General features: G+C 42.1%; 1 protein-coding gene across 1 annotated transcript; it reads left to right on the top strand.

Annotated features, from left to right (window-relative positions):
* Positions 1-4,059: 4,059 nt before the first annotated feature.
* Positions 4,060-23,537, top strand: LOC149447594 (la-related protein 6-like). The gene is made up of 3 exons (XM_089652470.1): positions 4,060-5,081; positions 16,122-16,332; positions 21,962-23,537. Exons 1-3 carry the CDS (start codon positions 4,060-4,062, stop codon positions 23,009-23,011), a joined length of 2,283 nt encoding a protein of 760 aa, XP_089508596.1. The 3' UTR covers positions 23,012-23,537.
* Positions 23,538-25,583: the final 2,046 nt, after the last annotated feature.

Here is a 25,583-nt window from a genome sequence, read left to right as displayed (position 1 = left end):
AATGTCACAAAGCTGCAAGTATATAAGAGGATATCGTCTCTACTGCAGCGCAGTATCCATTCGGAAAAGCTTATGTGTGCATGTGGGCTTTTATTGAGTTGAATTTAGGGGCTCTGGCAAAAACAAAAAATGCCAAAAACCCCTAAACTCACATTTAGTAGCAGCAGTGTCCATGAGGCCTTATCACAAACAGTGATTACCTGCAGTGATCAGGGCTGGATGCAATTTGTGTGCATCCTGTATACAGCCTCTCATTGCATGTAGGAGACCGCAGCTATTTTCACACACCTGTCCATTCCAGCCACAGGAATCCATAGATTCTTGCTGCTGCAAATCGCAGGTTGTGTAATTGCTTGTGTGAATGTAGCCACAGCAACCTCTGGAGGAACCTGGGTTGAGAATGGCTACTCTGAGGTTTGAATTTTTTTAGGGAGATTTGTGCAAGAAACCACGGTACTATGAAGACTGGAGCACAATCATCTGGTGAAAAATGTGGAGCCACTGCCCACGCCAACCAATCAGCTTCATTATTTCAATTTAATTTCAACCGCAGGAATTCATCTGCAGATTCTTGCTGCTGGGATTCACAGGGTGTGTAATTGTAAGTGTGAATGTGGCTTCCTTGAGTCGTGGCTGATTGACCTTGCATTTGAGGGCGCTCTCACAATCCACGCCACTTGAAAGAGCCAGCAGCACACCAGTTATCTTTTTCATTGTATCTAAAGGTGGCATTTTGACCTCTAGGGCTGCAATCACATGTTTTGTAGCTTGAAGCACACTCAAACTTAAAGGATAAGTTCCCCTTTTGACCAAAAATAATAAATGCACATTTTTTTGCAGGTAAAAAATGTGCATTTATTATTTTTGGTTGCAAGAACCCTGTAAAGCATTGCGTCAGCAATCAGCAGATCACTGGTGCCATGCAGATCTCCTGCAGACCTGTCAGTATATCTGCTTGCCCATATGGGACGTACAGGCAAGCAGATACACTGACTGGATGAATCAGTCCACTACCACTGTGCTTCACAGTGCCATGGTTGTTCATTGAGAACTACAAGCTGACAGCCGCTCACAGAACGTTTTGGGTGAATGATGCGGCTGTGTGGGCGGAGACCTGCACTGCCACGCTTTATGCAAACAGTGATAGCTTGTATGGGAAACTTCTCCCCTTACTGCTGTCACAGGGAGGGGGGATTGGGCAATGGCTACAGCATTGGGAACGCTACATAGCCTACCTTAAAACCAGGTGGAACATGTAACCTGTTCCCAAAGGTGAATTTATCCTTTAAGAAATCAATTGTTCTCAATGGTGCCTATTCACACCTGAACACGCGAACAGGCACCATAGAGGACAATCGATTTTTTAAGTTTGTGCGTTGTTATTGAGCTTTAAGCTACAAATCGCTCAAGTGTGAATGCAGTTAGAGGCATTCTTCCCACTGGCCACCAATGAACTGTTTGTAGGAGGGTAAAAAAAGTAAAAAGTTTGAAAAACCTTTTCAACACAGGGGAACCCTTGAACCAACTTTGCAGACTCGGGGTACCCCTCCTAAAAATTACTATGTCAGCAACACATGATATTATGTGATGAATGCTCCATATACTTGGGAAGAATACAGAATGCTAAAAAGATCAATGGTGCCAGTGGGAACTTATCTGAGATTCAGAACCCCTAGCAATTTATGGGGGAGCCGTGGCCGAGAAAGGCTGCTCGATGGGCTCCTTTCCACATTTCTGCCTTTTCAGCACAGCCAGAATAAATGAGTTTTCAGCGAAGAACATTCCCAACAGTATGATTGACATTCACAGGATCAAAAGATCTGTCCGCTTCATTCTTGGTGCTTGGACCTTCATCCTCCCATTCCAGTAAGATGACAAGGATTAACGTGATTCAAAATGTATCCACAACATAGTACATATTTAATACATACTAAAACATTTGGTGTAAAACCACCTAAAATGGCCATGTGGATCAGCTGTGATACAAGATCTAAAAACTGTCTACTTGTGACAACTGCCAATCATTACACACGCCTGTGAGATCCGTGTCCAACTTGAATGGTTTTGATTCTCTTTTCAAGCAACATTTGAAACAAACCTACCGGTAATGTCTTAAGTATCACATTTCATGCAGTAAAAGCCTAGTTCTATTACCAGCAGTTGGAAAATATAATGGTAGGAGGTAGGAACTGCAAAATAAAATGCAGCTGATCATACATTGTGGGTGCTTTTTTGGAATATTTCCTATAGAAATCAATGTAAGGTGCATTTTTGTTGCGTTTTTGAAAAGCACACCAAAAAAGTAGCATGCAGGACTTTTCAATGTAAACAATTACGTAGGATTTAAAGGTGAATAATTTTCACACTGACATGAAAGGGCCCTAACAGATTCCTCCATCCATGCTGAACAGCATAGATGGACGAATCTTCCCTGCCTTATGTTATATTCTAACTGCTCACTCCAGCCCTGTAAAGCTGGCCATACACGTGTAGACTTTCGGACGAGAATATTCGTACAAAAAGTCGTACTAAAATTCTTTGAACAGTCGGTGAATGGATGAATGTCGTTCGGAAATTGTCTTTTGCTTTTAACATTCAAGTTTAAAATGAATGTATTTTCTGAACGATAACCACATATACTGGCCAAAAATTTGTTTGATCGAGAAAAGTTTTCCTTCCTGCCCCTTCGAATTTTCCTGTCACTGTTGTCAGAAACAAACATCGATTTGACCCCACTAACGATTAGAAAATCAAACCAATGTTCTTGAAACGAAAATTCTCAAATGAAAATCTATACGTGTATGACCAGCTTAAGACTACCTGAACAGTGCCTGCATCTGATTGGATGCAGGCACTGCTCAGCCGATAGCTTCCACCCAGCTGCATCGATAAAAGTAAATTGTTCAATAGATTTTTGCAGAATGAAGTGGTGCTAACTGGCACTGGCCGAAATTTTAGCTGTGTATGACAGCCTTTAGGGCTCTTTCACCCAGGCAACAATGTCTACTACCCTCTGAAAAATGATCTGTGCTGGATTGCTTTTCAAAGGGTGGTAGAGCAGTGGCTGCCAGGCATTTAAGAGTCATTAGGCTTGTGGTTGTGGTGTACCCCCATTAACCTTAGTGGGCGCATTGCCATGGCGATGCCACCTGTCAAACTGCAAATGGAGTCAAAATGACAGCCACTGCATGTGTACAGCCCCATCCGGCTGCAATAGTAGGATTTAGCTGGGCAGTCAAACCACGGCTCAACTTCCTGTTTTTACCACCCTCTGACTGCCCATGTGAAAGAGCCCTTAGAGTTGCCTGTAGCAACTACAGTGTTCCTTCCTCCAGAGCCGCATGAGAGTCTGGGGGTAACGCAGACTGTCAGTAGGAAGTCTTCCCTAAAGGCCCTGTCATACAACACGTAGCACTAACACGCGTGTTTTAAAGCACAATGCAGTAAGGCAGCCCATTCATTTTGAATAGGCTGGCTGTATATCTCTACACACAAAAAACAGGCATGACCCTTTTTTAACGCAGTGCGCCACAACACATGACATTTACTGTTGAGCACTGCAATGCGGGCACATTGCCCGCTGCTGTATTAGTACACTGGGGTGCCATTCAGAATTTATAGCACTGCACTGCGATTCATACATTGTCGTAAACACACAATACCGTAATGAATACATGGAAATGTTTTCTAAGACTTTTATAAAGAAGCTCTAATATAATTTCCAATCTATATTTAATGAAACATGAACAATCATTAAAAGATGACCTATACTACATTTTTATAGGCCTAGAACCTTTTTCTGTACCATGCAAATATCCCCAGTTCTTGTAATTACCGGGACACAATGCAACTGAGCTAATCAGGGACTCAGGGATAGTCATCTGTGGTTAAACAAGACATCACATTTATTAGGCTTAGGAATTCTGAAGCCTCCAGAGCAAAAGAGTACTTCAGTAAGGGGTTAAACAATGTAACTTATATAAGGCAGTAGGTGGAAAGGGCTGAGCCCTTTGGCACGGTCAGGCCTAGATGTGGGTTTATAACAGGGCCCTACTGAAGATGGCTCACTCAATGAACACATTCATCCACTGCTTCCTACTTCTTCTCCCTTCCCCTTTTCAGGAGTTATTATGTCCTGTGTTTAGGAGTGAGGGAAAATGGTTTGGATGTCTGTGTGCAAAGAAGAAAAGATCTCTGTGCAGTGCTGGGCAAGTGGATAACATTGCAGGTGGATCAGAAGCTAAGTGTAGGCCTCAGGCTGGGCCATTGTCTGTCCCCTGGGGATTCAGGGTTTGGCTTTGGGCAGCTGGGCACCTTGGCTCTACATATTTGCTGCAGATGTTCCAAAAAAGTTTAGGGTTTCCAAAGTGTTTTGACCAAATGAATGCTGTACAGCAGCCAGATAACTCTTCCAATCCTGAGGTGGGATTTACACCCTCTGATCCTAGACTAGACTCCATAGAAGAGATTTCGGAAGGTAGAGAGGAACTGAAGATTTCCCTTGAGTTGAAGGAAGATATAGGTGAAAGTTCTTTGGAGGCCTCATGCAAAGAGCAAGAGTCTGATACTGTGGGAATAAATTGTCCCACGGAATTTGAAGCTGACCCTGATGTTCTGTTGGGACCTGAAATGTGTTCAGAAATAGATATAGGTTTAGTCTTTGAAGACGACTTTACTGTTTTTGAACCTGTAACAGAACTTTCCTTTGTAGCAGGTGAATGCCAGACTGATGAAGAGCTGACCAGTTTTTATGGTTATTTGGATGATTCAGTGGCCTCTACCATGGTGGACTTTAGTTCATCCACTGAATCAGATATGTGGCTTCCGATAGAACCTTGTGGTGAAATGGTATGTGCGCCTGTGGAATGGTGCAAATTAGGTCCTGCTACGGGAGCAGGAAGCCCTCTTGAGGTTGACCTAGGCTTTACATCTTTTCCAGGGATTGAGTGCTATGGACTTGGAGATCATTTAGGTCAGGTTTTAATAACTACTGGGCCATCTGATGGTGTTTATCAGAAAAGTAAACACATAGAATGTGGAAGCAGCAGTGACGAAGACTTCATCAGGAATGACAAGGCGAGGTATTTCCAACTTTTTTTTAATGCACTCATCGGTTTCCAGCACTGGCTGTTCTTCAACCATCATTTTATATGCTAGAATTGAAAGGCTGTGAAGGGTATAACCTATGTTTTCACTTTCCTACTCCTGCATATGTGAAAGGCAGTTCCTGCTGTGCTTTAAATGTCACTTTATAACCAGTAATGGAGGAGGTGGGGCCAGGTATTCAGGTCCTTGTATGATTCTGTAATTACCCGAGAAGACATTTGTTACACTGACCTGTCAGCACCTAGAGCTTAGCATGCACATACTAGTTATGTATACCCAGCAATGTAACTTGCCTGCTCTTCTATTTAATTGTTGATACTTTATTTACATAGGTACTATAGCTGATTAAAAGGCTCACCATACACGGTACAATCTTGGTATACTCTGTACTTGTTGGTAAATCTAAAGGAAATGGTACAATCAGATTGTAAGGTGTGTGTGGTGAGCTGTAAGAACTCATTCACACAGGCTGTCAAAAATGCTGCTTTTAGGAGCGTTTTATTTATTTTTTATTTTTTTTGTCCTGCTTCTAAACATCCCTCCATGTTAGCCTATCTGTCCGTTCACAAATAGGCGTTTACAGGAGTTGAGGCAGCAGAAAAAAAAAACCCATCGCTTGCACGTTCAGAAGAAGAGCGTTTGGAAAAAATATCAAACGCACATTTACATTAGATGCTTTTAGACATGTTAATGCGTTCTAATAAATGCATTATTAATGCATATTCTGGCCAATAGGATGCATTAATACCAAAAGCATATGCAAAATGTGGCTTTGGGTGCATTTTTAAGCTTTTCAGACTCCTTTGCTCCAGGGGAGGAAAACGTTCTGTGTGCAGGAGGCCTAGGCTAAGTTCACACCTATGTAGGTTGCGCTTGGCCTGTTTCTGCATTGCCTTTTTTTTTTTTTTCTTGCCGCTAGATATTATTTAAAACACATAAACGTAGCAAAAACGCACTACATGCTTTTCTGCAGTGTTTCCCTTGAAGTCTATAGAACTAAAAATGCAGCTTTTTTCAGTCAAATTCCCTGACCCTTTCCAAACAACTCACCGGGTGAAAACGTGGAGATGTGAACATGTCCCATAGGACATGCTGCGTTTCTGCAAAATGCTGCGGAATAAGCCTAGCTGTGAACCTAGGTTGAGAGAGATGCAATCTAAATACAAAGCAGAACATCTGTGTGACTAGGCACTGATGGAAGCAGGTAATCCTTGATCTGTTAGCAATGGACAGCCCGCATCATGGAAGGGTCCAATAAAAGTCATACATTTTGATTATAGGTTTTTAGCCTTAATGTAATCAATAAAATGTGCGTTTTTTTGTATAATTTTTTTTATTAGAACCTTCCGTGATGCAGACTATTATTAATATCCTATTGGAAATAAGCAGATGCTTGGAATTGGGCTCCGGAGCCCCACAGTCCGATTGGGATATAAGGATTGAGCAGTTCTCTTGGATTTTATGCTATGAATCCTTGATATGTGGCATACGAGTCCCAGGGCAGGGAATGGCCAAGTCTGACAGACTAGTCACCAGATATATATTTCAGGAGAAACAATAGAGATTGACAGAATAGTCCAGTGTAGATGATCATGGTGGACCTGAAGATCAATCCGAGAATGTTTGTGGGGGTCAGTTAGTGGCTATAGGCACAATAATCATCTACTGATTCTGCAGAAATCAGCTGTCTGTGTACATTACTAGTCAGTCTCAATGCTTTCAAGCAGTATTAAACCCAAAAGCAAACCTTTACAATATTGCAGCTTACCAACTCTTTGATGTGATGGCTGTATTTTCTTTTTTAGGATTTATTTTCACCTGATCTGCCCAGTAAGTCTGTTATCAAGAGAACAAGCTTTTCTGTAGCTGCAGTAATTACATTTACTACTGGCACGGTTGCTTACAATGATCCGTTTTTATGTAAAACCTTTGTTCTAAAAAAAAAAAAAAAAATTCTGTAAGTGCTTATAAAATATTAGCTGGAGTTTGGCGTTAGTGTATTGAAATCTGCCAGTGCATCTAACACTCCCCTCACTCATATTAACAATGCTACTGTCCAAATGTGCCCTATGTGCTCATTCTTCCAGAGTGGGGGGCACTCTAATACAGGTGGTTTGTTATTGGCCAGGTCACCAGGTGAAAATAGAGGGGGGGGGGGAAAGCCTAAAAAAAGAGAACTAATGCAGACACCACATCTAATGATTGGTAAGCTGCAATATATCACCTGTTTAGTTTTGGGTTTAGCACTGCTTTCAGGGTATTTTAGGGCCCATAGTAAATGTTTATAAGTCATTATGTTTAGTGTAATAATATAAGAAAGAATATCGGTAGATTCTTGTGGACAGTTGTAATCACATGCTGTGTGCAAACAGCCGCAGATGTCAGATTTGTGCTCTGTACAAATCATTTGTAGGCGCTAATGCTGTTTGCATGTGACCACTTTTCTGAATAGAGGCCCTGACCCTGGACGAGGCAGTGTGCGTCCATCTGCTTTTCTGCAGAGTTCATCGCAGCTAATCTGCCAATTTATTGGAGGCCAGTAAGCACAGACTGTTGCATCCAGAGGCAGTGTTTAGTCACCTCTGAACACCGCAAACTGTCCGTGGCTCAACTGCATTGTGAATGTAGCCTTTTATTTCAATGCATTCATGGGGACCTGATGTACAGTGTACTATTATACAGGATTTATACAGCGCCGACAGTTTGCTCAGCGCTTTACAATATAAAGGGAGGCAGTACAATTACAATACATTTCAGAACAGAAGGAATAGGGGGGGCCCTGCTTGTAGAGTATACTTATAAAGAGTCAGTGACTAGATCAGGGGTCTCCAAACTGCTGCTGGATGTGGCCCTTTGCATGCCATTATCTGGCCCTTGGGACACTATTCCTTCCACTGACTCCAATGATGGGGCACGGTTCCTCCCACTGACACCAGGGATGGGGGGCACAGTTCCTCCCACTGACACCAGGGATGGGGGGGGGCACGGTTCCTCCCACTGACACCAGGGATGGGGGGGGGCACGGTTCCTCCCACTGACACCAGGGATGGGGGGGGCACGGTTCCTCCCACTGACACCAGGGATGGGGGGGGGCACGGTTCCTCCCACTGACACCAGGGATGGGGGGGGCACGGTTCCTCCCACTGACACCAGGGATGGGGGGGGCACGGTTCCTCACACTGACACCAGGGATGGGGGGGGCACGGTTCCTCCCACTGACAGCAGGGATGGGGGGGGCACGGTTCCTCCCACTGACAGCAGGGATGGGGGGGCACGGTTCCTCCCACCGACACCAGGGGTGGGGGGGGGCACGGTTCCTCCCACCGACACCAGGGATGGGGGGGCACGGTTCCTCCCACCGACACCAGGGATGGGGGGGGGCACGGTTCCTCCCACCGACACCAGGGATGGGGGGGGCACGGTTCCTCCCACCGACACCAGGGATGGGGGGGGCACGGTTCCTCCCACCGACACCAGGGATGGGGGGGGCACGGTTCCTCCCACCGACACCAGGGATGGGGGGGGCACGGTTCCTCCCGACACCAGGGATGGGGGGGCACAGTTCCTCCTACCGACACCAGGGATGGGGGGGGCACGGTTCCTCCCAATGACACCAATGATGTAATTTTTTACTCCAATTGGATATAGTCCAGCCCCCCTACACTTTGAAGAGCAGTAAAACTGTCTTTGTTTCAAAAGTTTGGAGACCCCTGGAACTACATGAATAAAGAAACGAGGATAATGACAACCCCGGAGCTTCTATCGTTCGAAACAAGTTGGCGAAGACAGCTCATATATATTTCTCCTGAGTACTTTTAATGCACCAGGCCAGTTTATACCATTGACTTGTCTTGGAACAATAGTCCTAATTTCTCATTTCAGCAGATGAACAGCATTCTAGCTCACAGCTCAGTGCGGGATTTTCTCCGTGTGATGTTGCCCAAGCTTTAGCAGTATTTCCAAAAGGCTTCCGAGAAATTGAAGTACACAGTGTTTTCATGGAATGTGCTAAATGTGCTCAGTACCGAATCCTTGCAGCTGACAAGTCATAACAAGGATTGTGCTAATGATGTGTCTGCCCATACTGTTAAAGTATATAAAAATACTATAGAACAAGAGGAGTGCGATACTAATCTAAGCATTAGACCCACATTTCACATGCTACCATCCCATTGTTAGTCCAGCAATATAGAAAAGAGTAAAAACACTCTAAATGTAGCATTGAAAAACTATTCTATAAAATTATCAAAAATATTATTGGCAAAACGCATACAATTGTAGACCATAAAAAGCCTTCATTAGTGGTATACATATGCAAACTCCATGCGTTCTAATCAACTGTGGAAAATACCATATTTAACATACAAACTTTTTAAATCTGTGTCATGCATTAAGGCCTTTTGGGTGTTAAACGCTACTTTTTAAGAGCGTTTCACTTTTTTTTTTTTTTTTTTTTTTTTCTGCCTCCAAATTCCCCTCTGTTAGCCTGTGTCCATGCACACATGTTTACAGGCAGGGACGCTTAGATGCATGAAAAACCTGCCAAGCATGTTCAAGAGCAGCAACGTTTTGGCAAAAAAAAATGATTGACATGCCTAAATATTTTTCTGGCAGAAGAAAAGCAGCGTGAAAAACACACCTAGGCTGCCTAACGCATCTTAGCGCGCCTTTGGGTATGTTTAGAGTTTATTAATTTTAGTGTCCAGAATACAGTATTATTATTCTGGCCAATGAAATGAACACCCAAATTCTTGACACGCCTAAAAGTGTTTACAGAACTGTGACTTTAGGCCTGGTTCACACCTATGCATTTTTAGTGCTTTTTGCAGAAATACACTACAGTCCATTCAACATGGTTTCCATTTCTGTTTTTTTAACCGCTGTATTTTTTTTTAACCAGTTGCCCTCTGCCCTATAGCAGAAATACTGCTACAGGGTGGCCAGGCTGCGCAAAATCTTGTGTGTGGTGTGTATGTGTAGATATGTATGTATATATATATATATATATATATATATATATATTTATAATAGGCGCACGCTCGCATCGCCCTACCTGCTCCACCATTGGCAGCTACAGATGTCAATCATCAGGTCCCGGCCAGAGATTACCCGCCGAGAAACCGTGACAGGAGAAACCTGTGTGTAAATACGGGTCTCTCTCCTGCCAGCAGTAACATGCTGCTGTGTATTTCCCTGCACAGCAGAGAAATACACAGCAGCATGCTTCCCTAGTAAAGCATACACCGTAAAGCAGCACAGTTAACCCTTTGATCCCCCCAGATGTTAACCCCTTTCTGCCCAGTGTCTTTAGTACAGTCAGTGCATTTTATTAGCACTGATCACTGTATTAGTGTCATTGGGATGTCAGTGGCAGTTTGTTCCCCCCAGTGTCAGAATGCCCTCCGCAGTCCTGCTATAAGCAGCTGATCGCCACCGTTACTAGTATTAAAAAAATAAATAGAAATTCCAATATATACCACCATTTGCAGAAGCTATATTTTACACATATTGGGATTTTTTTTTTTTAGCAAAGATGTAGCAGAATAAATGTTGGCCTAAATTTATGAAGATATTTTATTTTTTACTGGACATGTTTTTATAGCAAAAAGTAAAAATATTGGGGGGGGGGTCAAAATTGTCAGTGTTTTTTTTTTTTTTGTTTATAGCACGAAAAACAGAAAAAGCACTCTATTTGTGGGGAAAAAAGGACATAAATTTCATTTATGTACAGCATTGCATAACCGCTCAAATTTTCAGTTGATGCATTTTTAAAAAATCTGCTCAACAAGCATCTCCCTTTTTTTCTTTTTTTTTTTTTTTAAATGCATAAAAGTGACAAACACGTAAAAAAAAGCATGTGCAAAAGCGCACTGCAGAAACGGATTAAAATCAAACTGCATAGATGCAAACCAGGCCTTAAGCATGTTTTTGATGCTGCTTTTGTCCTGACAGGCGTTCAATGTACATAAGGCCTAAAGAGGGTATTTACCCAAGAGATGAAACCATAATTCTACCAATTTACAAACACTGGTTAGGCCAAATCTGGGGTATGCCGTCCAGTTCTGGTTACCAGTCCTCCGTAAGGAAGTGCTGGAACTGGAGTCCAGAGAAGGGCAACAAAGCTAATAAGGGGACTGTAGGACCTCACTTGTGAGGAATGACTACAAACATTAAACTTATCCTCCCTGGAGAAGACGCTTGAGAAGGGGATATGATCTCAATATACAAAAACTTGAAAAGTGACTCTAGCATTGGGAGGAAACTTTTTCACCTTAGGCCTCCTAAAGAATACACACAACCACACAATGACAGATGAGAAACAGTTCAATCTTTCTTAAAATAAAAAGAACAAAAATGTTCTCCAGGCAGCGCTTTCAACTAAAGCAATTGATGCTATAGATCACCCGTGATAAGTGAAAATGACAATCAGTTCAAAATAAATCCAATAAAATATCTTTTCAATCATAAGACTTCTTAATGCATTCAAATTCCCCAGTACTTATTCTCCAAATCTACTTCGCTACAGTGTGAACAGTGACATCCACTCCCCTTACGGTTCAACACTCAACTCCTTTTGCCTCTCATTTTACTGATTGGGAAAACTGGCTCAGGGTAATGCCTCCGAATCAGAAGCTCCTCATGAGGGTGTGGATGCCAGCAAAGGTTGAAATGCCCACTTGAGCTCAAAGGAAAAAAATAGCCCACATAGTGTAAATCCATTTAAAATGCTTTAACTCCAATTCCCAATAAAATACAAAATAAAAAAAAAATCCGTGCTTGTCAAATTGCTAATTGTAGTGTCATCAGCACGTCGCCGTAGTGTGTGGGAACTAGCTCACGTGTCTCAACACATAGTCCTCCCGGTCCAAGTCACTTCCGATCAGCGTGTTGACATCAGTCATTACAATGTCATCTGAGGGTGTGGTGAGAGATTATTTCTAAGCGTGTTAGGATTTCCAAATATTCAATGTTACTGTTAGAGCAGTGAGGATGTGGAACTCCCTTCCACAGTTGGTGTCAGCAGATTGTGTAGATAAATTCAAAAATCTTAATGTGTTTCTTGATGAACACAACGTACAGGGATATGGGAAAACAGTAGTTGGACACCCCGCACATTCTCAGGTTGAACTGGATGGAGTGGTGTTTTTATTCAGCCTTACAAACTATAACTTTTTTTTCAGAGCAGACATTTCTGCTTCTTCAGGACTTTGATAAATTACAGCTATTATTTGGAGATGCACATTCTGCTTTACAAAATATAAAAGTCCTTTCTGCACATTCCATTCCTGCAGTCCTGGGGGTGAGCTCGAATATTTTTACCTTAATGTATATATCATATATACCATCTGTAAGTAATTGGAGTGAAGGCTTACTCAATACGCAAATGAATTATACATGCATTTTATTTTATTATATGTATATGACTATTCATTATTTATTGTATAGTGAAGTGTGGACACATTTTATGTGGTTTGCTCTATTCTTGGTTCCTAAGTGCTACATTTTAGTCCTCATGTACACTGGACGTTTCTACAGCGGATGTTTTGGCTTTTTGCGTTTTTTATTTTTTTTGTTTTTTTTCTGCAGCCAGTAAACTCCCCAGCATAGTATCCTATGTGTCCATGCGCACATAGAGCAGCATTTTTTGGCAGGGGTGTTGTTTTTTGGTTGGGGAAAAAAAAAACAGGACTAGTGGGTGCCTAGAGGAGTTTAACTGTAAAAACACTGAAGAATGCGTGGTGTGTGTATATATGTGTGTATATATATATATATATATATATAATGTGTGTGTGTGTATATATATATATATATCTGTGTCTATGAACAATATATAGAATGAAACCGAGGCCAGGATTTTATTATTCATAGCTTTCAAATGTATGGGCATTTGATTGCTTCTTGTATTTTGCTGAGATAGAAGATTGAAATGTGATAAATGCGATATTTATTTTCAGCGTCTTGGAAAGCTGTCTGTCAATTCCCTTGGCGGGGAGCCATCCCTTTCAGGAGAACATGGTGATTATTTCTACTGGTTTTAGCCACTGGCAATAATCGCATGCTAGAAGTCCGACATGCTGGTTATAGGCAATCGATTTGGGTACAATCAGCCTGCCCATAGATCAGGGGTGGGCAAACTGCGGCTCTCCAGCTGTTGCAGGACTACAAGTTCCATCGTGCCTCTGCAAGTCATAGCTGTAACTGTCAGTTTTGTAATGTTGCAATGCCTCATGGGAAATGTAGTTCCACCACAGCTGGAGAGCCGCAGTTTGCCCACCCCTGCCATAGATGGTCCGAATTTGGGCAGGTCTCTGCTGAACCGGACAAGATTCAAATCCTCTATAGTTAGCTTAAAAGAGAAGTGTTGGACTGCTTTAAAAAAAATCATACTTGCCTAGGTGGATCCGATGCAGCCATCAGAACCCCCCCCCCCCCCGCCGGCTGTAAGGGTGAGAATTCTGCGATCACATGACCACTGATCGCTGAGTTCTCGCAGCTGCTGGCTGTCAGTCACTGCTGTCTGCTTTGCTCCCACCCTACCCCCCCTTACCAGCGCTCACTGGAGCACCTGCCTGTGGAGGGGAAGAGAGGCAGGCTCAGGCTCTTAGCGAGGTACCGCCTCAGACTGTAGGATGGATCCCGACTTTAGAGTCAGGATTTTTCCCCAGCCTGGACCGACTGAGTGACGTCAGCCGACAGCGGGCCTTAGCGTGCTGTCAGCTGATAACGGGTCACAGGAGTGCAGAATGAACTGTGCTCCTGTGATCTACAGGAGAGGCACTGCCAAAAGAACTTGGACAGTACTTTTTAAGTTTCTCATGTGGGGGACGGATTCTCTGTCCATATGTGCCCTGTTTGGGAAGTGGGGAGAGAAGTAACCTTCACACATTTTGCCAATATTGAGGGACATGCTAATAACTTATTTATGCTCCATTCCATAGGATTATCTGTTTATACTGAATATATATCCTTGAAAATGTGGCCTTGTTCCAAGAAATGTATTGGATGTAAATAATCCTATGCTAGATAATCTGTTAACTTGACTTGTAACACTGAGGTTGTATACAGGTGTCTTAAAATGGGAAAATGGGACATAATAGATGTATGTTTTTTTTTTTTTGTTTTTTTTTTATATGTGAAAATTAAAAATTGGGATACTTTGTGTACATAATTAGTTTGTGCACGTTACAAATATCTCCACTTTATCTTTGATTTAAATTGTATACTAGTTTTAAGCCAGCTATAGATTGATCAAATCTCGGCTGGTTCAGCAGGGACTGAGATTCGATCCATATACGGGCAGGCTGGTTGTACTGAGTTGAGTGATGCATTTTTTTCATGCAATCACTGCTGGTGGCTATAGCCGCGAACAGTGATCATTATGCTCAGCCGGCAGAACACAATAGTGCTGGGGTAATCAAGCCATTTTCTTTCCATCCACCCATGGTGGATGGAAAGAAAATTGCATAATCTATGGGCTGCTTTATGGATTGATGTAATATGGCACTGGAAAAAGCAGTGATCAAGTACAGTAGCTCTTAACAGCCACTTCAGTTACTGTAAGCAATTTAATTTACTAATCTATATACATCCCAGCTGCTCTTGCACTGCCCATTGATCCAATAATCACAGCCTTGTTGTCACGAGTGCACATCCATGCTGAAAGGGTTACTGAATTTCCAATACACTTGAAGCAGTGATGCCATCCACACTAGCCTTAGCAGATTGCTTTGGACTCTGTCATAAGGCCGTCATCTTGAAAGCTACCACCACACATCACTGGACCCTTAGAAGATGTTTCTGGAAGTCTCTGGTTTTAAACACAATTTAACTTACAGTAAAGTCTCAGGAATAATTACGTTATATTGTATTGGCACGCAAGTTATTTTTAAAGACGTGCATTTAAAATGCAAAGCAAATCCTGTACAGTTTTGTACATTATGATGGGTGGCAGTTGCTGCAAGAAGCTATTACGAGCAAGTCCCTTTAGAACAATGCTTTCTTAGCAGTTTACCGCAGGAAATGATTACCAAATGTAACTAGAGGCAGTATAGAAACTGGGAAAATGCTGACAAAATATATTAAAGGAATTGTGTACTGACAGTCATTGCCTTCTAAAAAAAAAAATGCCAGTTTCTTGGCTGTCCTTGACTGATCTAATAATTTCAGTACATTATGAATTGCCAACCTAGAATAGATCAATCAGAAGTTCTTGCTTCACTGAAAAGCCAGCTTGTTCCAGGTCAGCAACAAAGCCAGAGACAGCCAGGCAGATATCATATTCACAACATTGGCAGAAGTTCTCTACATATTTTTCTGAAAACCAAATTCAAGTGTGCTTTGTATGAAATAACACCTATATTTGCATTTCCAAGGACAAAACCATAGCTGAAGTCCTACAATTTTTAATGTGATTCCATTTCCTGTTATGAGATGATCCTTGCACTGAGAGTCTTGGTGTGTAGACTCTCTGTAGAGATACGAGCAGCTGTGGAGTCAGCTAATCACTTAGGAGCATGCCCAGAAAAATGATATTGGTGGAAATCCTTGCTTTGGCCTGCTTAAATGGGTCTTTGGGAACTGAGCTTGCTATTGCTGACACACAAGTTAGACCTCATTAAAGCTGGCCATAGATGGATCAAATCCCTGCTGAACCAGCCAAGATTCAGTCTATGGGCTGATGGATCGATTTAGGTACAACCAGCATATCGGAGTCGAACAGTAAGTGAGTTCAAACGTGCTTAGGACAAACATAGATGTATGATGAGACAAAAAAATTAACCAAAAAAAATAAATAAAAAATTTGCAGACTCAATGGGCCACTTGGTCTTTTATCTTCCATCGCTCTTCTGTTTCTTCAAGGAGTTTTCATTAGACTAGCTTTTAAACGTTTTTTTGTCATCCCATGTATTAATGTTAGGATAAAGCCTTAATTATAAAGGTCTGGCTGCTAGATATGGCTTGTACACAGTGGGATTTTTTTCAGCATCATTAATACTCAATTTTCTGTGTTTTAGTGGAGCTGCCACAAGTGGGGGAGAGAATGACGGAGATGAACTTGACCAAGACTGGAAGCCTCCGGACCCAGAGCTCATCCAGAAACTTGTTGTACAGATTGAGTACTACCTCTCTGACGAGAACCTGGAGAAAGATGCTTTTCTGCTGAAACATGTCAGAAGAAACAAAATGGGATTTGTCAGTGTTAAATTGCTTACCTCATTCAAAAAGGTTTGTAAGATTTTTCACTAATAAAGGTTTTTCTTCTCTAAAGAGACATTGACAAAAGTTGACAATGTAATCAAGCGGACAATGTAATCCATCTTTTTCCAGGAAATAATTTGTTTTTAATGCGTATGTTTTGTCACATTAATTTTTAATATATTTATTTAAGGTGACTGTCACTTATTTTTAAACTTACTTAAGCTGGCCTTATGAAGATCAAATTTCGGCTGAATGTTCGAATGTTGTGAGTTGCCTTGTTGGTACTACACGGCTCAGCTGTCAACTTTGGTCAAAGGTGCCAGGCAGAAAATTCTTGGCTTAACAGTCCCTGCATCTAGTCAGTTCAGGTATTCTGACGGCTGGAGCAGTCACTGCAGATTTCCTGCATGCATGGGGTTTAACGTGTAGAGGGGAATCAAGGAATTTTTTTGTATTCAGCCCTGCCTAATGTGTGTGGTCAGTTTTACTGCGCTTTTTAAGGATATGACTCGGATGTGTTGGATGCCTGGTGTCATGTGCTCAATCCGTCCTGCAGCCCGCGTGTCACTACAGGACAATAGTAACATGAGACCTAGCAGTAGTATTCACTGTGTAGAGCAATTAACTATGATTAAAAGAAAAAAAATGTTCAGATGCGGAAGATTCTTTTATGATTTTTATTTTTAGTACTTAACATGAAAAAGTAAAGAAAACACAAAAAAGCAGTCCATATAAGGAAATTTCCTGCCTCAGCCAGCCGATTGGATTTATGGCATAGAAATACATTGAATTCATCTTCTGTCTTTTCCTCCTTTTTGTAGATATTATTATTCTGGCCATACAAAGGCTAAAGTAAGAAAATCTTAGATTCCTCCATCCATGTTACATAGTGCATAGGGATGAATCTCTCACTGCAGCTATTTTATTTTGACAGCCAGCCCCACCATCTGTCAAAATACCTGAATAGTGGCTGCATCTGATTGGAGGCAGCTAATGCTTGGCAGCCAGTTTTTTTTGCCCATCTCCTTTGATTTTTGAAGGGATGTCAGATGGGAGGCAAATTGCCTGCATTCTACTTTAACCACTTGCCCTCCAGAGGATTTACATCCCTTCCTGACCAGGCCATTTTTTGCACTGCATTATTTTAACTGAAAATTGCGCGGTCATGCAACGCTGCACCCAAATTAAATTTGGTTCTTTTTTTTCCCCACAAAAAGCTTTCTTTCAGTGGTATTTGATCACCTCTGCGGTTTAAATTTTTTGCGCTATAAAAAGACCGTTTTGAGAAAAACAATATTTTTGACTTTTTGATAATACACATGTCCAGTAAAAGAAATTAAAAAAAAAATTCAAATTTCAGCATAAATTTAGGCCACAATGTTTACTGCTACATATTTGCTAAAAAAAATCCCAATATGTGTAAATTGGTTTATGTGAAAGTTATAGCATCTATAAATGGCGGTATAGATACTGGAATTTTTTTTTTTGTTATATACTAGTAATGGCAGCGATCAATGACTTATAGCGGGACTGCGACGGCATTCTGACACTGGGCGGGAACTGACTGTCAGTGACACCAATACAGTGATCAGTGCTAATAAAAAGCACTGACACTGTACTAATGGCACTGGGCAGGAAGAGGTTAGCATCTGGGACGATCAAAGGGTTAACTGTGTGCGGTTTTACAGTGTGCTGTGTGTGTGCCATTCAGAGCAGTACAAAGCAGTGTGCAGGAGCTGACAGAGATCTGCAATGTTTACATACAGGTCTCTCTCCCATCCTTGATACACAGCGATTGCTGGGTGCCAGTGGGGAATCATCGGCCGGGACCCAGTAATAGACAGGTGAGGCCACCAATGGCGGCACGGGTAGGGCACATGCAGCTCATGCGCGCCCCTTACCTGGAAAGTCAAAATTACACACACATATATAATTTTGCGCTCCCCTGCCGTGCTGTAGCAGTATTTCTGCTATAGGGCAGCAGGAAAGCGGTTAAATAACTGTCCCCAAGTTAGGGCTCTTGCCATAATGTGAAAACATACTTGCACATTACAAGAGACGTTTTGCTACATGCGCTCTTCCAGGTTATCCCATCTGCCAGAGCAGCAGTCCTCTCCACCAGTTCTCTTAACTCCGTTTTGGCTATTGGGTGGTCACTTGTGATTGTTACTTCTGAGGTTGTTCTGAACATCTTAATGCTACTTAAAGCCAGCCATAGTGAGAACACAGTGATTACTGTTAGTGGCTATAATAGCCTCCAGCAATAATTGCATGTAAAATCTGGCAGGCTGGATGTACCAAAGCTGATCGATCAACTTGGGTACATTCAGCCTGCCTATACATGGCTCGAAACTCCAGTGGTCCCTATAGAACCAGCTGAGATTTGAACCTTCTCTGGCCAGCTTAAGTCTCACAGTGGTGGTAAAATGTTTCAAGGCCACAACCTTTATTACTGTTATAATAGGCTCTGCTCTCTGGAGTATTTCAGGATATAACTTTTTATACCTGTGTGTATGAGATGTAAATGCAATATTTACCACCAGTTTTCAAAGACCGCACACCAGTATGAATGCTTTCTTCTCTGAGGAAGAAAATAGTGTATTCCTGGCTTAGTGTGCTACCCTATTGATAGTGTCAATGTTCCCATAGCACACCTTCCCGGACGAGGCTCATCATATGCCTCACTAAGGGGTCTTGCATGGTTTTGAAACGTTACTTTACCAATAGCATGATTACATCACAATTGACAGTGTCTGATTTTTCTGGTCCAGTACAATATGGTGGTCATAAGGTAGCAGGTGCAGCAGTATAGGACATTCTAGTCCTTCCCTTTTTCTGTCCCTACAGAATTGCCACGTGTGGAGAAAAGGGCACTGTATTTAAAATGTGTATTCCATCAATGTCTCTTTCCTACATTAAAAATGACTAGAGGAGATGAAACCGCCAATCTGTGAGTACATTGTGGGGGAAATTACAGGATAAGTTCACCTTTTAAAAAAAAAAAAAAAAACTTTTTGCAGGTAAAAAAAGTGCAATTATTAATAAAACAAAAATGATATATTTATTCGGAGCCTGTACAGCATTGCATCCACGATCAGCAGGCCGTGAGTGCTATGCAGGGCTCTTACAAACTCTGTGTGCAAGCTGTCTGCTCGTACAACCAGTCAGTTACACACTGACTGGAAGCCTCATTGAACTACCACAGCGCTTTGGTAGTTCATTGAGAACTACAACCCGACAGCCGCAAAGGCTGTCAGTACTAGTTTTCCATTCACAGAATGCGGTTAATGAGTGATGCAGCCGGGTGGGCGGAGCCCCGCATGGCCACATCCTCTTTTTTTTTTTTTTTTTTTTTTTTTTTTTTTTTTGAATTGTGGCAGCAGATACAGGGAGAAGATCCCCCAGTCTGCTATCAGTGGAGAGATGGGGGTGGATGGGCATGCAGGGGCAGCTTCAGTAGTAACATGTTACACCCTGAATAGGGATGTAACATGTTGGAGAAGTTGACCTTACCCTTTAACTAAAACTGGAGCACTCATAATCTGGTGCAGCTCTGCACAGTAGCCAATCAGCTTAAAACTTCAGCTTGTTCTGCTAAGCTTTGACAAAACCTGGAAGCTGGTTGGTTTCTGTGCAGAGCTGCACCAGATTTTGCACTCTCCAGTTTTAGTAAATCTCCCCCCCAGTGTGATTCATTATGCTTCATAGAAGGTTGGAAATGTCAAAAAAGCATTTTTATTCTTTGCATCATCTCTTGCATTGTGGCGGTTTAGACTTGAGGGCTAATTGAATGCCTACTCATTAATAAATTGGTAATATCCCACCCATGGGATTAGCTAGCATGGGGAATGGACTAGAAATAATTGTTCCGTTCCTGACTGAGAATAGGTGAGTGGGAGGAAATCTCAGTGTGCCTGGTAGGATATAATATATGCAAGAGGATGATTTATGAAAACTGGAGCCAAAAAAGCAAGCATTTGCTCATAGCAACCAAATCAGTGTTCCATTGTTACACTGTAGATTATATACTTCAAAGACTGGTTTCATGTACTTCAAGGTCCATAAGCCATTTTTTTTTTCTTTTTTTGGGGGGGGGGGTCTTATTTTTTTTTTACCCGTGGTGTACCATCTTGTTGCCTTGGGTGTTTGGCATTCAATTCCCACCACTAGAGCTTGGCTGTGGCAGCTGTTTTGGGCACGAGAAGTAGAAGAAAAGCAGAAACCATAAACTGAACTAGATTTACCTGCATGTTTTGGCATTGGATAACAATTTGAAATGGCCAAGGAGTTCAGTATGCCAACAAGAGGAGCATGGTGTAGTGTGGGGGAGAGTGTGGAAAGGTGGAGTAATTGGCAGCCCAAAATAGAGTAGCCCAGCACACAGACCCTTGGTTGGTGAATAACCCTTAGCTGTAATCTTGCCAGTGTCTCTCGACTTTTAATCTGAATCCTGCTGATGGGAAGCAAGTGTTTGGGGGAGCTGGAATGCAGTGCTTGGTGGGTTGGCACACACGAAGCATTTGTTTTATTGGCTCTACTGAAACTGTAGAGAAAACCAAGATTTATTTAAGGAACTATACCATGTTGTAGCCTCAACACTTGGACCTCTCCTGATCTAAAACCTTATGTAAATCATTCAGATTGTAAGATCCATGCAGAACAATTATGAAGACAATAATTGAGAATTAACACGGAGTTGGTTTCCTGGAATACATGCCAACTGACTACTACATCAGTTGTAGTCCCACAGGTAATGTATTTTATGATGTAAATAGGAATGATTTCTAGGGGCCAAGGTGAGAACAAGGTGAGAACAGAGACATTCTTCTAATCAGACTCTGGATGTTTTACAAAGCAAACTGTAGGGCTTTCAACACCTTTTGTTTTGATGAACCTGGAATTTCTTTAGCGGATTTAAAATGAAAGTATAGTTGGGATTTAGAGCTAAGTTCACAAATGTGTGGGGGATTGCTGCTGTGCTGCGGGACCGCACCTGTTCCCACAACCACCCGCACAGAAAACCGCTGGAGATACATTTGGGTACCACACCTGCGATGGCTGCATTTCTTTCTTTTCCTTTTTTTTTTTTTTTTAGGCTTTCGTTCCTTTACTTTTATCTGGTGATCCAGCTAGCAAGTCTTTTTCAAAAGAACAGGCTCTCGCAGTTACAGGGCTGAGACAAACCATTTAGCACTGATAGGGGTGCTTACAATGATCAGCTTTCATTTTTTTTATGTAAAACCTTTATCCCAAAAGGAGAAAAACTGTTTTCTGTAACTGCCTATAAAGTATTAGCTGGGGTTTGGCTTCAATTTTAGTGTACTTAAATCTGCTAGTGCATCAAACACTCCCCTCCCCATGGACTGACAATGCTGATATACAAATATGCCCCCTGTGCTCCTTCATCCAGAATGTGGGTAGATGGAAAAATGCCTTAAAAAAAAAAGTAATGCAGCCCACCACATCTAAGCATCGGTAAGCTGTAATACGTTTTTAGTTTAATACCACTTTCAGAATTCTGATTGTCCAGCAGTGCACATCATGAGAATGCTTACACACAATGGTATGCCTTTGTAACTTACAATGGCATACTTTGGTTTTTGCTCAGTTTTCTACTGAAAATGTAACATTGATCATTTTTTCTTTCCATTCACAGGTTAAACATCTCACTCGAGATTGGCGGACAACTGCATATGCTCTAAGATATTCAGACATACTTGAACTAAATGAAGATAATCGGAAAGTCAGGCGAAAAACTCCTGTCCCTGTTTTTCCTAGTGAAAACCTTCCCAGCAAGATGCTTTTGGTTTATGACCTCCACTGTATCCCAGAACTGCAGTGTTTGAATAAGGAGCAAGAAAATGGGGGTATGCAAGAGAAGATAATGGAACAGCTCTTGAAGAGCTTCGGAGCTTTTGGTAGCATCTCCTCTATACGTATCTTGAAACCTGGCAGAGATCTTCCATCAGATGTCAAAAGATTCAGCAGCCGTTATGCTCAGGTTGGAACCATGGATTGTGCAATTGTGGAATTTGAAGAGGTTGAAGCTGCAATTAAGGCACATGAAACCTTAAATGCTGAAAGTGAAACCGAAGAAAGCATAAAAGTGGTTTTAATAGGCATGAAGCCACCGAAGAAAAAGATTCAGAAAGACCGGAGCAAGGATGACGACACAAAGAATCTGCGCAAAAATAAGTCTCTTAATAAAAGAGTTGAGGAGCTTCAGTATATTGGGGATGAGTCCACAGCATATAGTTCATCTGAGCCCGATAGTAATCCAAACTCCCCAATGATAGGCCGAAAAATTCAGTCTACTAATAAGCTGAGCCCATCTGCTTATCCAAATAACCACCTGAGTCCAAATGCCTCACCAAGAAATAGCCCCTGGAGTAGCCCTTGCGGGCAACGTAAAGGGGTCAAGCATTCTCCCCTGGCTGACAGCATGAGCCCAGAGACTTCCCGAAGATCTACAGAGTATTCTTCAGACAGCAGCATCACTCCTTCCAGCAGTCCTTGGGTCCAGCGGAGAAGACAAGCTCAGACGGTCACACAGGAAAAAAGCCCAGCATGTAGTCCAATGCTGGGAAGGAAAATACAAAATGCAGATGGACTTCCCCCTGGAGTCCTGAGACTTCCAAGAGGTCCTGATGGTACAAAAGGATTCCATAATGGGATCGAAAGGAACAAGCTTTTGCAGAGTTCATGAATGCCATGTAACCTTATTAGACTGGCAGTGCCACCCCCTGAGCACCAGCCATCATGTTATTACATTTCCCTGCGGACAATGTTTCGGGAGACTCTAGTAGCCAAAGGCTGGACATTGCTTCTACCTGGAAAGAGATAGGTTTGCAGAAAGACTGATACCAAGTCTGTATTTATTTTTTATCTGATTTTTCATTTGTAAACCTACTTTGTACAGTGACAGCAGTTACTCTGCTTTATATTTTTATTTGTATTTTTTAGTTTTTGTTAAGCACTTTTAATTTCTATTTTCTTCTCACTGGGTAACTGAAGCAATTGCTGTGCATATGACGCGTGTCTATATAAGGTCATGAAAGCAACGGGTTGCATTCGCTCAAAAGCCTATTGGTCACTAGGACTGGTTTATCCAATAGGATGTTCTAAAACCATCTGCAATGTTCATATTACACTTCCAAAGACAGATGTGTATAAAGAATGTAAATTTTCTGTGATGTGAATTAAAATGAACTTCCATAAGCATTAAAAAATAACAGGTCTCGTTTACTGATTTTGAATTACTTGATGCGCTAGAATTGAAGAAGTCATTGAAATGGGAAATGTAGATCTTGTTGAGTGTATCTACATACATGATTATTTTGCATCTTATATTGCAGGGATAAAGGTAATCCATGAATCTTCAAAACACTGTTCAGGGAAATCTCGCCAAAGGAGACACAATGTTGAAACAAACTTAGATTCATGGTGCAGTTTTCATTGCAGTCTGTAAACCAATGGGTAATTTCCCCACATTCCCTGTCCTTGACACCTTGTTGACAATGTCATCGGACAGAAAATGTGGAAGAAATTTCCCCACAGGAAGCAATACAGATCTGACAGATGGCTCTGAAGTTAATAGTCATGATTTATATAGCGCCGACAGTTTGTCTATATTGCTTTACAGTATAAAGGGAGACAGTACAATTTCAATACAGAAGGAATAGGAGAGCCCTGCTCATGGAGCTTACAAATTAAAGGAAATGGGAGGTGGTACAAAAGGTAATAGCTGCAGGGGATGATCTGATGTAGATGACTCAAAGTTCAGTTCTTAGGTGGAGGTGGGATAGACTTCCCTGAATAAATGCATTTTCAAGGATCGCCTAAAGTAAGACAGGGTAGGAGCTGACCAGACCTACTAGGGTAGTGAGTTCTAGAGGATGGAAGAGGCTCTAGAGAAGAGCATGGGAGGTGGTAACGAGAGCTAGAGAGCAAGGAGGTCTTGGGAGGAGCGAAGAGGATGATTTGGATGAAAATTAGGTTGGTGATGTACCTGATGGCAATGTTGTGGATGGTCTTGTATGTTGTGGTTAGTATTTGGAATTTTATACAACGGGTTTGGGGAAGCCAGTGAAGAAATGAGCAGAGAGGCAGCAGTCAAAGATCAGCTAGTAACGGTGTATTAGTCTAGCAGCAGCATTCATAATAGACTGAAGGGGGGGATAGCCTGTATAAATTTAAGGAAGGGAGTTGCAGTAGTCAAGGCAGGAAATAACCAGAGTGAAATTTTGTGGTGTCGTTGGTCAGGAAGGGGCAATTTATGGAAATGTTGCAATAGTTAAGGCAGCAAGATTTAGCCAGTGATTGGATGTGGGGGTTGAAGGAGAGGTCAGATTCTAGAATTACACCTAGCACCCTGGCATGTGTGGAGGGACCAATGGTGGTGCTGTTGATGTCAATGGGGAGGGGATTGGGGAGGAGGAAATGTTTCAAGCTCAGTTTTAGAAAGATTGCGTTTGAGGAAATAGTGCGACATCCATACTGATGTTGCTCAGTGAATTTGTGATACGTGAGGAGACTGATGAGGTGATTTAAGGATTCAAGAGATGGATCTGGGTGTTGTCAGCATACAGGTGGTATTAGAAGCCATGGGAAGTTATCAGCTGGCAAAAGAAAACATACAGAGAGAATAGAAGGAGCCCATGGACAGAGCCTTGGGGTACCCCAACATGAAGAGGAGCAGGTGTTGTATGTGACACTGAGTGCGCTGAGATAGGGAGAAGAACCAGGAAAGAGCAGTCATGGAGGCCAAGGGAGTGGAGTTTGAGGAGTGGGTGGTCAACTGAGTCAAAGCCAGCAGCAAGGTGTAAGTGTGGAGTTCTGGCCTTTGATATTAGCAGTTAGGTCCTTGGTGAGTTTTAGTAGGGCAGTTTCAGTGGAATGTTGTGGGTGGAAACTGAACTGTAGGGGATCGAGAAGGTTGTTGTCAGTGAGGTAGCAACTCATATGGTTGTAGATAAGGCATTCAAGAAGCTTTGAGGCAAACAAGAGCAGGGAGATGGGTGTTAAGTTATGCAAAGAGGTGGGGGTCCAGTGAGGGTTTTTTTGTTTTAGTATGTGGGTAGCTTGTGCATGTTTGAGTGGGGAGGGAAAGGTTTGAAGGGTTAGTGTGTTTAGGATGGAGCAGGAAGGTGGTCACAGTAATTGAGGGGACAGGTGGTGAGGTGGGCAGTGGAAAGGAGTTTGGCAACTTCCTCAGTTATAACAGGGTTCACTAAACTAAAGCTGTGCTATAAGGGGCGTTCTAGGCAAAGAAAATGTTA

This window comes from Staurois parvus, unplaced genomic scaffold (genome assembly GCF_062004578.1).
Source record: "Staurois parvus isolate SC_StPar_1 unplaced genomic scaffold, SC_StPar_1.0 ptg000682l, whole genome shotgun sequence".
Lineage (NCBI taxonomy): Eukaryota > Metazoa > Chordata > Amphibia > Anura > Ranidae > Staurois > Staurois parvus.
Note: the sequence above shows the minus strand (reverse complement) of the source record. Positions and strands in the feature narration are given on the sequence as shown.